The sequence below is a fragment of the Mobula hypostoma genome, chromosome 1, assembly GCF_963921235.1.
Source record: "Mobula hypostoma chromosome 1, sMobHyp1.1, whole genome shotgun sequence".
NCBI classification, from domain to species: Eukaryota; Metazoa; Chordata; class Chondrichthyes; order Myliobatiformes; family Myliobatidae; genus Mobula; species Mobula hypostoma.
In genome coordinates this window covers 126,723,003-126,736,879 of record NC_086097.1, presented here as the reverse complement: position 1 = coordinate 126,736,879, position 13,877 = coordinate 126,723,003, and the positions used below count along the sequence as shown (strand labels likewise).

Genomic DNA, 13,877 nt, shown 5'->3' with positions numbered 1-13,877 from the left:
GGGTCATTACCCTGCTCCCTCAGTAAGTTCCCCACAACAACTCTGTCAAGCCCATGTACCACCGCATGTGAGTTTGCTCGACTGCTGGGTGATTTCCCAAACCTCACTGAGCCCACATTCTCCACTACAGTCACAAAACATGGGGTCAAGCACCACATTTCTACACCTGATCAGCCAGTCCTTGCCTGCATGCGTAGACTGGACCCAGAAAAGCTGGCCACTGTGAGGGCTGAGTTTGCCAATGTGGAAAGGCTTGACATTATACACAAGTCAAATAGCCCCTGGGCTTCACCCCTCCATATTGTCCCTAAGCCCTATGCTGGTTGCCACCTATGTGGCGATTACCAACACCTTAATGAGGCCACCACCCCCTGATTGTTACCCGGTCCCTCACATCCAAGAACTTTCAGCACTTTTAGCTGAAAAGTTAATTTTTTTTTTAAGTTGCCTGATTGAATTTTCTGAGGATGCGACTAAACACATTGATGAAGGTAGAGCAGTAGATGTAGTGTTAATGGATTTCAGCAAAGCATTTGATAAGTTACCCCACGCAAGGCTTGTTGAGAGAGGAGGCATGGAATCCAAGGGGACATTGCTTTGTGGATCCAGAATTGGCTTGCCTACAGTGGTTGTAGGTGGGTCATATTCTGCATGGAGGCTGGTGACCAGTGGTGTGCCTCAGGGATCTGTTCTGGGACCCCTTCTCTTCGTGATTTTTATAAATGACCTGGATGAGGAAGTAGAGGGATGGGTTAATAAATTTGCTGATGATACAAAGGTTGGGGGTGTTGTGGATAGTGTGGAGGGCTGTCAGAGGTTACAGCAGGACATTGATATGATACAAAACTGGGCTGAGAAGTGGCAGATGGAGTTCAATCCAGATAAGTGTGTGGTGGTTCATTCTGGCAGGTCAAATATGATGGCAGAATAGAGTATTAATGGCAAGACTCTTAGCAGTGTGGAGGATCAAAGGGATCTTGGGGTCTGAGTCTGTCGGACACTCAAAGCTGGTGCGCAGGGTGACTCTGTGGTTAAGAAGGCATACAGTGCATTGGCCTTCATCAACCATGGGATTGAGTTCAAGAGCTGAGAGGTAATGTTATAGCTATATAGGACCCTGGTCAGGCCCCACTTGGAGTACTGTGCTCATTTGTAGTCACCTCACTACAAGGAGGATGTGGAAACCATAGGAAGGGTGCAGAGGAGATTTACAAGAATGTTGCCTGAATTGAGGAACATGCCTTATGAGAATAGGTTGAGTGAACTTGGCCTTTTCTTCTTGGAGCGATGGAAGATGAGAGGTGACCTGATAGAGGTGTATAAGATGATGAGAGGCGTTGATCGTGTGGATAGTCAGAGGCTTTTTCTCAGGGCTGAAATGGCTAGCACAAGAGAGCACAGTTTTAAGGTGCGTAGAAGTAGGCACAGAGGAGATGGCAGGGGTAAGTCTTTTATGCAGAGAGTGGTGAGTGCGTGGAATGGGCTGCCGGAGATGGTGGTGGAGGTGGATACGATAGGGTCTTTTAAGAGACTCCTGGGTAGGTACATGGAGCTTAGAAAAATAGAGGGCTATGGGTAACCCTAGGTAATTTCTAAAGTAAGTACATGTTCATCACAGCATTGTGGGCCAAAGGGCCTGTATTGTGCTGTAGGTTTTCTATGTTTCTAATTAGGGGCTACCATCAGTTGCCTGTGTGCTCAGAGGACATTCCCAAAACAGCTGTGATAACCCCATCCGGCCTCTTTGAGATTCTGTGCATGCTGCTTGGGCTGAAAAATGATGGACTCTGTATTAAAAGACGAGAAAATCTGCAGGCGCTGGAAATCCAAGGAACTCAGCAGAGCAGGTAGCATCTAAGAAAAAGAGTAAACAATCGAAGTTTCAAGCAGAGACCCTGCATCAGTCCAGATGAAGGTTCTTGGGCTGAAACGTCAACTGTGTACTCTTTTCCATAGATGCTGCCTGGCCTGCTGAGTTCCTCCAGCAATTTGTGTGTGTTGCTCTGTATTAAGACAGATTTTCTTTTTGTTTACCTGGGTGACATACTTGTTGCCAGTGCATCCAAATTCAAACACGTATCACATCTCCGCACACATTTCAAGTGCTTAAGCCAACACGGGTTGGTTATTAATCCTGATAAATGCCAGTTTGGGTTGTCAACCATTGACTTTCTCAGCCAATGCATCTCCGCATGTAACCCTCATGTTCGGCTGGCAACTTACTCCAGGGAAAGACAGCCCCCGGCCCGGCCAAACTTGAAAAATCTTGTTTGGGTGAATGCTGTGTGATGTGTTCCCGTTACAAATCAGTAACACGAAATAACAAACCGTACGCAATATGCAATTAAACGATTGAGCTTTATAATCTTTAAGTTGTCTATAGGATTAGTAAAGAAACAAAAAAAATTGGCCCATTCTCATTAAACAGTCAATTTCGCAACGTTGGAGCTCATGTTTTTCCCGTCTGTCCTTCTCCCTGGGTGTCGACTCCTGACCCCATTCCAAGTCCACTCTGTCCTGCAGTCTATAACTTCCCCATTCTGGCATCTTCTCTCTCCATCTTGCGCCAAACAAAACACCACAAAGTCCCTTCTGTCAGACCCACAAGAAAGAAACAACCTGCCTCTCATTGGATGGTGCACATTCCAAAGCTCCCGTTATGTCTAGTCATAACCCAAACACTGCTGCTACAGAGAAATCATTACATTAGCAGTGAAACATTACAGAGAGGCCATTACATTAGCAATGAAACCTTACAGCGCGTTACACACCGAAGGTGCAAAACCGCTCCCATCTAAAGTTGCTACTATTATGGACTTCCCACCACTCCACACTATTAAAAAAAACTACTCGTTCCGCAAGCTGCTGTATTTAGGCTTCCCTTGTATAATACCCTTAAAGGCAATGCCCCTAATCATGTGCTTGATTGGTCAGCGGACATGACCAGAGCATCTGATCATGAGCTGTTTCCAACGCAACCCTACTGGTGCACCCATTCCACAATGCACCTATAGCCATTACTACTGACGCTTCAGACTTTGCTGCAGGCGCTATGCATGAAGAGCAGTTGGTCAGAGGCATGTTGCAGTTGCTCACCTTCCTCAGCTGAAGGCTCAATCCCCCCAAAAGGAAGAATAGCACATTTGACCACAAGCTTCTCGGTCTCTATCTGGCTGTCCACCATTTTTGTTTTCTTCTACAAGGTTGCCAATTCACAGCATACGTTGACTACAAGCCCCCCCGTGCATACTATGGCCAAAATATTATACTGGCATAGCAGCTGACCAGTCATGGGCCTGTGGTTGGCTGACATTAAGTTAGGGGAAACTGGTGTTTCTCTCTTGTGCGATGTCTCAAACAGTTGCCCTCGCCTCACAGTGCCCACAAACTGGAGGCCTACTGTTTCCAACTCTATTCACGGCCTCTCACATCCGGGCCCAAAGACCTCACAGAAACTGGTTGCACTAAAGTTTGTGTGGCACGGCCCTAGAAAGGACATGTGTGATTGGACGACAGCCTGGGTGACTGCCAGCAGGCGACAATTAACTATCATGTTCTGGCTCCATTGGAACATTTTGAGGTCCCTGAGTGACGGTTTGACTGTGTCAATGTAGACCTTGTTGGTCCGCTTCCCTCCCTGCCGCGGTTTCACACACCTTCTTACCATGGTGGACTGTACCACCAGGTGGTCAGAGGTTATCCCTCTAGCCGCAGACATGGCTTGGATGTTTCTCAGCACCCGGGTGGCTCAGTTTGGCACCCCATCTGTTCTTTCCTCTGACCACAATCCCCAAATCACATCAGACCTCTGGGCTGTGATGGCCCAGAATCTTGGTGTTAGGCTACATCACACCATGGCATATCACCTGCAGTCCAATAGCCCATGCAAATGGTTTCACCACTCATTAAAGGCTGCTCTGACGGCTTCCCTGAAGTATGAGTGTTGGCATGATTATTTCACATGGGTCCTGCTGGGGCTCAGGACAGCTCCAAAAGGGGACCTGCAGTCGTCCGCGGTTGAGTTGGTGTACGGGCAGCCGTTACGAGTGCCATCTTATTTTATTCCTGACCCCATGACCGCCTGGTCGGCCTCTCAGCAGTGTTCACATCCTCTGTAAACTCAATTCCTTTACACATATTCTTACCCCCCCTCACGGCATACAGCACTCTTGGGCTGGAATAGACCTACATTCCAACTCGTTCATTTTCGTCCACCACGATACACACCAACATCCCCCTAGGTCCCCTTGTGATGGCCCGTTCTGTGCTTTGGAACAGAGAAAAAAGACTTTTATCACAGATTAGATGGGTAAACCTGAATGTATTTTGGTAGATCACCTTAATCCGGCCCACCAAGATTTGGAGGATTCCGCTACCATGCCCTTGGTATCATGACTTGACAATGAGCATGTCAACACACCTCTAGGTGAGTCAGAGGCCTCTGCAGTTCCTCCACCCACGGAACGTAGGACCCAAACTGGGCATCTTGTCCGTGTTCCGGACAAGGTCACAATGCTGGTTTGGTAAATTCTGGGGGTGAGTGTAATGGGTGGAAACATACGCATTGTTCACAACCACCTACATTGAGCTGGGTTTCACTTTAAGAGGCTGTGTCTGACTAGGTGACATGATGACTTGAAGGTTTCTACCAGGCTTTACATCCTGCATTTGATTGACAATAAAGTTAGTTGCTACAGTTTCCCTTAAACTTAAAATGCCTCTGCTGTTTTATTTACAAAAACCTAAACAGACATGGCACCTCAGGAATTTAAATGACTGAACAAAATGTGGAATTACAAGCCAGTGATGGTGAGGGTGACCATGAAGCTCGCAAAGTTTTGAGAAACCTGCATTTGGTATTCTGACAACACTAAATGAAGAAAATCTGTCTATTCTAGAATCACACTAAACAGAAACAGGACTCTAGACCAATCTCTACTAAAAAATTTTACCCACACTTGGGCACATGGTTGGGAAAGATGGAGGGATATGGACCAAATGCAGGCAAATGCCAACTAGCTCAGGAAGGTACCTTCGTCAGCATGGTTTCACGTCCTATCACTCTATGACATTTGATCCATAGCCTTCAATGTATTGATAATTCAGAGTTTAATCCAGATACTTCTTAAATGCTGGGAGACAACTTGGCTCCAAGTTGAGTTCCAGATTTGAACCAATCTCTGGGTGAAAAAGAAATTTCGATAGATTCTATGAAAGTGTTCACCTTAAATCCATGCCCTCTGTTTTTAGATTACTCTATTATGGTGAGAGCAGGGAAGACAACTTTCTATCTAAGCTACTTCTATCAAGCACTCTTCTCACAACCTCCTCCACTCCAAAGAAACCAAACCCAACCTGTCCACTATCTCCTCATAATTGGAACTCAGGCAAATAAAATATCTCCTGTCTTCATATTCTGTGGCAGCTGGCATTGCACACAATACTCTACCTGGAACAGAATAGAAACAGAAGGCTAGAAGTCCACCAAGCATGTTAAATGTTTCTGCATTTCATTTTCCACCTTATTGTTCATTTCAGCTTCTGAAGGACTCTTCTTTTTCACATGCCTGTAAAACCTATCACAATGTTTTACATTCCTCATTATATTTATGTTCCATTTTCGATCTTCATATTTTAAGTCATTCTTTGTTGGTTTCTAAAATATTTCCAATGTTTACATATACAGTGAAATCCTGATTTTACGCGCCCCAATTTAACGCAAATTTGGATATAACACGATGAGTCATTGGACTCCATGTCTATGTCAATCCATACTCCCCCCTTCTCCAGCCAGATTTGTACCGCTTCACAGAGGAAGATGTGCATGAGGCAGAGAAACAAGGAACACTCGATCACTTTTTAAAGAAATAAACTGTAAATGATTGCTAATATTCTTTCTTTCTTTTTAAATCTTTTTATTGAATAAGTATACAAAAAAGGTAAGCCATATAAACATTAATACAATGTTAAAGTATAATAAAATTCCAAAAGGTATCAATACCAAAAAAAATACTACAATGTAATTTAAACATAAGAAACCAAGATAACATAATAGTATACTAAATTTTATATATATCAATGGAAAAAAAAGAAAAAAAAACCCCCAAAAAAAACCCCACCGTGCAACTAACTAAAAGCAAAGCAAAGCAATGGGCTAACTTGAAACCAAACAGAGTTAAACTTAAAATCACGTCCTCAATCCCGACCTCCATTAAAAACAGTGAAAAAAAAACAAGGGTAAATATTACATTAAATGAAAATATCGAATAAAAGGTCCCCAAATCTGTTCAAATTTAAATGAAGAATCATAAAGGTTACTTCTAATTTTCTCCAAATTCAAACATAAAATCGTCTGAGAAAACCAAAAAAAGGTAGTTGGAGCATTAAGCTCTTTCCAATGTTGTAAAATACATCTTTTCGCCATTAAAGTAAGAAATGCAATCATTCTACGGGCTGAAGGGGAAAGATTACTAGAAATTTAGGTAGTCCAAAGATAGCAGTAATAGGGTGAGGAGAGAGATTGCTAATATTCTTGAATGTTTTTATTTGTTGTTTTGTGTATTAAAAAGCTTTACTAAAAATTAATTTGTGTTCTAATTTCTGCAGTAACAACCCCCCTGATTTAGCGCGACCCCACTTTTTTTCGCGATGACATTTTATGGACCCAAACGATCGTGTTATAACGGGGTTTCACTGTACTAGCAATCTTTGCTTATTAACATATACTTTAATTTCAGACTAATTCCATTCTTTATTAAGCCGTGAATGATAAGCTGCAATTCTCTTTATTTCTCCATAATGGATCTTTGTCGGAAATTTTGAAATACATCTTTAAATATGTTTCCATTAATAGAAAAGTGTAGGATCCAAGGGCACATTCTCAGAATCAAGGGATGTCCTTTTAAAACTGAGATGAGTAAGAATTTCTTCAGCCAGAGGGAGGGGAGTCTGTGGAATTAATTGCCATGGAGGGTCATGAAGGCCAAGTCATTGGGTGTAGTTAAGTCAAAGATTGATAGCTTCTTGATTTGAGGGAGGCCAAGGATCATAGGGAGAAGGCAGGAGAATGTGGTTGAAGAAAATCAGGTATGACTCATGTGACGAAGGACCAAGTTATCAGAAGATTGGTGCAAATAAGAGAGATAAGGGAGAAGCATTCAAAATGTTAATGAGAGACGAGAGAGATTAACAAAAAGTGACACAGTTCCGAGTATTGACAGACCGGTTGCTTTGAACCTGAACTGTTTGAAGTTTGATGGACAGGCGATACCCCAGCAGGGGGATAAAAGGAACAGGTTCGCTAAGGCAAGACAGACACCACGAGATCACGAGATAATGAGACCCTGGAAGTGCAGTGTTCCCCCACAAGTTGGTGAGAGTTTTGGCGGTCTGATCGCGGGATCGACCATAGACGCACAGGGTGAAAAGGTATAATCTGCTGGAACCTGGTGTGTGTGTCGCCCTTACCTGGGTGCCGGGTTCACCGCGGAAGAATGAATGTATCCGGAATGGAGGGGTCACAGTCGGTGACCTCAGAAGACATTAAAAAGGGCTTGCCCGAAAGCTAACTGCGAGGAATATCAAAGGTCTGTTTGAATCCAATTTGCATATCATTCGCTCTCTCTCTCTCTCTCTCCAACGGCACAACAGCGATTGCTGCAAACTGTACTAAGCTGAACTGAACTCTGCATCACTTGAGACTGATCATTTTACCCCTAGACAGCGATAGAGCTTGATTGATTCCTATTATCCTAGTTCTGTGTACATGTGTGTTTTATCATTGCTAACCCATTGCATTTATATCCTTAGGATTAGAGTACTGTGTTATTTATTTCTTTAATAAAACTTTCTTAGTTCCAGTAATCCAGACTCCAACTAAGTGGTCCATTTCTGCTTGTTTGGCAACCCAGTTACGGGGTATGTAACGCTCAATGGCAAATTAGTTTTGACAGACTGTATAGCCTTGTTCTGCTCCTATATCTTGTGTAAATAAGTCTTCAGCCTTAACCTAATATCCTATCTGCTTTAGCCAGCTTGCCTTTCTTATCTAGCATGCAACTTTCTTTGACACCCAACTTTTAAACCTGAATTTATCAAATTGAATATAGTCCTTTGTTAAAGCTTGTTTTATTTTTTTTATCTGATAGAACCTTCTATTAACCATTTCACTGACCCTATTTGTTGCTGCAATCTTATTCAATGCTCTATCATACTAATTCTCATTCATTCTTATGCTTTTGCTTTAATTTTCTAAATCTCCCATTATCCAAATTCTTTCCCCGGGGAAATTGATTGCGTCTTTCCCCAATGCTGCCCCAAATCCTTTTGTCCTGTATCACTTTTTGATCTTTTCCTAGTTTCTAATGTCAGGGAGTTCCCATATTGGATGCCTATTCAAACAAAAGGGATGAGATAGCACAAAGCCCAACAAATCCCAGGGTTCAGGGTCCCGTCCTCAGCTCGTCTGGGGTTGATACTAAAGATTGAAGCCCTGAGGTCAATCAGAAGTTCAGCAGTCAAAGCCCAGTGAACAAAGATTTGAGGCCTGGAATTGAATGAGAAGGAGACCATGTGGGGAAAAGGTCTGCTGAGCATGACGGGCTGCCCCAGTACACCTTGAGTGTTGTTTTTTTTTAAAACCATAAATGATGTATTTCACTGTATGTTTTGATGTACATGTGATAAGTAAATGAATCTGAACATGATCTGTTTTGACTCTCCACGGAGCTGCAAGTTTACAGCTTTACTCCAGAGATTCTATCAACACTTAGTGAAACCACCTGGAAATTCCAGTTATGTAAAGTTTACTTTTTTTTTAAATTGCTGCATTGAATTCTGAAATAATGACCTACTCAAAATTAAGTACAGGCTAACTATTCACCCAGTTAGCAACACAGAAGCCGCTTCATCTTAGTTGGTATACATTTCAAGAAATTGAGTATTTTTTTCACTTGCTCAGTCTCCACTTGTAAGATTTGATGTGTATTTGCCTGCACATGCAACTTTTCAATAATCAAATGATTGTATATCTTTAAATAGTCACAATACTAAGAACATGAAAAGAAAAATACATACACTTCATTCAGCAAGTTTTAAAGAAACTTTTTTTTATTAACACAGATGTTTTTGGCCATGTACTGAATATTCATCAAAACATTAGAAAAAGTATAATTTCCTTTGCACCTGCTAAAATATCCCATAAGATTACATACAGTAAATACAATGAAGCCAAGTTAAGATCAATTAGTTTTTAAATCTATAGAAAATTTAGTATGAAACAAACTGAAACCTCAATTAGTTCTATACAAAGAATTGAGATATTTAACAGCCCACTTTATTGGCACGATCCTCTGTAACTTTGAAACTGTTGGACAATATTAACTGTGAAAGAGAAGTCTCTTCTGGCAAGGGTTTTACGTTAAATTTCCTCATTGTATCAGCAACCTTTGGATTTGGTTACTCAATTGTAACTCTGGTTAACATTTCGCACAAACTGTACCTCCACAGACAAATGCATGAAAATTCTAGTTTGTGTATGACTCAACTGTAGTTGGTCTCATCTCTAATAATGATGGGACTTGCTATCGAAGAGAGGTAGACCATCTTGCAGCAGGCTGTGCTTCTAACAACTTGGTGCTATCAAGACAGTGGAAATGAGGATTATCTTTCAGCAACCCCCTACCTGTCCCTCTCCCCTCAACCTTGGAAACAAATGGTCAGGCTGTGTTTGTGGTCAAGTCATTCAAATTCTTGGGAACTACCATTACCAATACATTGAAGTGGGACCAGTACACCCAGCGGCGATTTTTGTTCTTCCTACGCCAGCTTGGGAAACTTAATATCTTCAGGCATATCCTGATGAATTTTAACTCTCATCATTAAGAGTGTTGTGACCACCTCCACCATCGTTTGGTCTCCCACCACCTCCTCCTCTCCAAATCCAGGTTACAGTGATTGGTCCACTCAGGTGAAGATCATTGGCTGTCAGCTACCCGACATGTTCATCGCCAGAGTGAAGAAAAGAGCTGAAAAAAAATTTACTGTTGACTCCATCCATGCTATAGCAATCACCTATTCACCAAATTGCCAACAGGAAGAATGCTGCAAGTCTATCACCAACATGACTACACATCATCTCTGAAGTTTCTTTCCTGGAGCTATCCAGCTTTTCAACAAAACTCATGCAGGTGTAATACCCCAATTGTTCCTGCACAACATCTGTTAAATGGTCCTTCCTGCTCTCCTCCTAATGCTGAGAATGACTGAGCCCTTGTTTACATTTACACGTTTAATCATTGACATTTCTGATAACAGTTGATTGCTCATGACTGTTTGCACTATTGTCCTGGTAAACTGTTGGCTTCTATGGTGTTGTCTGTTATGATATTGTCCTGTGTTTTATGCTTGACACTGAACCACCATCAATTCTGGTACATTTTACATACCGGCAATAAAGTGATTCTGATTCTGATTTTGATAATGATCTTAACAGGGCACCAATGTATGAATCAGCTATATTTGAAAGCATTTGAAAAGAATATAAATTTGGATCTTCCACACATTTCAAAAACTACCATACTTGGATACTAGTAACAAATGATTAATGTATAATAGAAGAGGATTTAATGGTTATATGACTACTAGTTAAAATGGAAGAGCTGGCATCAAAACTTCCTCGTCTTGACCCACTTCTTGAGCTTGAACGGGAACCTGGTCGGGAACCTGGTCCAGAGAAACCACCTGTATTGTATGCACTATTAATTCCTTTGGTAGAAAACGATGTCGCTTCTAACAGCCGCAGGCCAGTCTTGTCTTCAACCATTGAACGATCTACTGCCTCCTTATATGAAATCTTCAATTTTGTTTTGGGACAAGTCATACATTTTGAGTAACTGCTGCTATCCTGCAGTTTCTGAGCTGATTTGGCATTAACCAAGCCTCTCCTTAATGCTTCATCAATGGTAATTCGTCCTGCAACATTTGGCACGACAAGTCCACCTGTAGCACACTGGTACTCGAGGAAACGTTGCCCAGCTTCATGTGGCAGCCAATTCTCTTGCATTGCTTCTGCTGCAGAGAGTCTTTTCTTGTTCTTCACGTCGTCAAAACCGACAAAAGCTTTCTGGGCCGGTTTTAACCGCTTTCCCATTTCTTCATCAATGATGCATTGGTATATAGCATCTTGAATGGATAGCTTCTGACCAGTTCCAGGATTTATTATACCTCCTGTACAGGCCTGGGCTTCTAGAAGCCTCTGCCCTGTAATTGTATCAACAATATTGCGACACATGGCTTCAGAAATTGTTATTTTTTCCAATGTTTCAACATCAAAGATGGCGGCAATGGGAGAAGCATCCTCCAAAGAATCAAAAGGCTGTTTTAAACTTAGTGATGGAATTGGACTACTGTTCATTACACTGCTCACTTTAGATGCAGTAAGATTATCCTTATCAGTAAACAAATCCACAAACTGTGAAAGTGTCAGAGCTCCAGCCCGGTAGTCGTCATAACTCTTCTTGTCAATTATGCCTCTCTGTAACAATTCTTCAATGTCATACTGATTTCCAGTTTTCCTGTCAACAACCACTGTTTTGGTACTTCCATCTGATCCTTTAATTGTTATCTCTTCCCACTCTGCCTCCTGTTCAGAAAGTTCAAGGAAAGTCTCATAATCTATCAGGTCTTTGTGATATGCCTCGCGTACTGACATTTCTCGGTCTGTTTCAGGATCCACAACGACTACTCTACGCTTTCTTACTGCAGATGACCTGGAAGTTGTAGACTCCTTTTTCTTTTGCTTTAGAGGCAATAAACAAAGGCCCGTGACTTTATCAGTAAAGCACCGATCCTTTAATTGAAGATAAGTCAAATTCTCTTCTGTGTTGGGATCAAAGAAGCCTTTGGAGTCATCACTGGGATCAATCAGAATTTCATTCAATTCTTTGTTGAAGTAATTACGCTTGTAAGCAACATCAACTGGCAGGCGATGGCTGTGCGTTGGATCAATAATTCCACCAGTGGCAATTTGGGCTTCAAGTAAGCGAATTCCATGATTGTGTTCAATCAAGTCTTTTTGCATTGCCTGAAACAACGAGATGATCTTCCCAGTTTCAGGATCCTTGTAACCAGTAACAGCCCTCTCTGCTGAAAGTAGTTTTGTTTTGAACTCCACACCTATGAGTTTCTTTGCAACAGCTTCCTCAACAGTTAGCTTTTGGTTATTAATTGGATCAATTATATGACCTGTGGCTGCCTGGGCTTCTAGTAGCTCAAGGGCTGTGCCTTGTCTAATCAAGCTCTTCCTCATGGCTTGATAGATTGGCAGTGTTTCCTGTGTGGCTTCAACAAACACTCCTGCAATACAACTGTCACCTTGCAGGTAGCCCTTGTACTGGGCAGCAACATCATCTATCGTGAGCCGTCCATGTTTAAGTTGGTCTGCTGTTTTTCTATCTATAATCTGGGCATTTACAAGATCCTGCAGTAGAACAGGTGCTCTGATTCCTGGTAATTCCATTTCTGACTTTTGCAAAGGCAAAAGTAATAAATCTGTCCCAGGATCTGTTCTGCAGTTTAATTTCAGCTGCTGATAGGAAACTTTGGAATCTGTGTTTGGATCAACAAAGATTTTTGATTCATCAAAAGGAGATGTAAGCTTTTGATACATTTCTGCATCAACCAGCCCACGTTTATATGCCAGCTCTTTTGGCAAATACACACTGTTAATTGAGTCAACTATTCCACCTGCTGCAATCTGTGCCTGTAACAAGCGAAGGCCTGTCACCTTGTCAATGATATTCTTCTTCATTGCTTCAAATAGTGAGATAACCTTTCCTGTGAATGGGTCTTTAAATCCAGTTACAGCCTTTTCTGCTACCAGGAGTTTGTCCCTGTCTTTATGATCCACAAGGCCTGTTGCAACAGCTTCATCCACAGTCACCCTTTTGTTTCTGTGTGGATCAATGATGAATCCAGTAGCTGCCTGTGCTTCCAAAAGTGATATAGCCTCATCAGGACTAATGATATTCTCTTTTGCTGCCTCAGATATTGAGAGTTTTTTTCCATTTGACTGTGAATAGACTCCAGCTATACTCTCCAACCCATGAAGATTCACATTAATGTCGTTGGAAACATCCATCAAAGTTCTTTCTCCTCTCAGCAGCTTTTCTAAAGTTGATTCATCTATTAGCTGGCAATCATACAACTGGGTTGCTGTAACCTTTTTACGGATTCCATCAAACAAAAGTTTTGCAGAATCAACCACAACCATATTACCTGTTTGAGCATGTCTGTTGAAAGTTGGCAGTGTCTGACTGAGCTTTTCAATTTCTAATTTTGTTTTGGCTTCAAGTGCTTCCAGCTCCATCCTCTTCGCTCTTTCACTATCCTCAAGCTTCCGTCTGTATCTTTCTTCAGTCATTCTCAGTTCTGCTTGCAGTCTCTCTAGCTCAGCTTTCAAACGCTCAAACTCACTATTTGATTTGCCCTTTTCTAACTGTTGCACTTCTGCCTGATTCTTCCAGTAGCTTATGTCAGTTCTGATGATATCGACTTCATCCTGAAGTCGCTGCTTCATGCGGGATTCAGCTTCAAGGAGTGCCTTTACTCTACTTAGTTCATCTTCATAACGTTGAAGCCTTGCCTTATCCTGTTCCAAGAGTTTGATCTTCAGCAGCAGAGATTCTTTTTCTTGCAAAATGTCTTTATGAGCAGTATGTGTCTGCTTAATCATATTGGTTGCCTAAATGTTAAGATAGAACATAATCATATTTTCACATCTCAAAGTTTTAGCTTTAGGCCAAAAATGAAGATATTTAAAATTATATTTATAAAACAAATTGCTTTATATACAATTATTCTTTCAGAAAATCTTTTCA

The 13,877-nt window shown here is 41.7% G+C and overlaps 1 protein-coding gene across 2 annotated transcripts in view; it reads right to left on the bottom strand.

Moving 5' to 3' along the window:
- Nucleotides 1-5,952: 5,952 nt before the first annotated feature.
- The window catches only part of LOC134350402 (desmoplakin-like), a 66,948-nt gene continuing 59,023 nt past the window's right edge, over nucleotides 5,953-13,877 (bottom strand). Inside the window, exon 24 of one of the 2 annotated variants that reach the window (XM_063055555.1) lies at nucleotides 5,953-13,741. In XM_063055555.1, the coding sequence (XP_062911625.1) occupies nucleotides 10,601-13,741 (3,141 nt within the window). In that variant the 3' untranslated portion in view covers nucleotides 5,953-10,600. The remainder of the gene's footprint in view (nucleotides 13,742-13,877) is intronic. The other variant, XM_063055564.1, reaches the window with a different exon arrangement.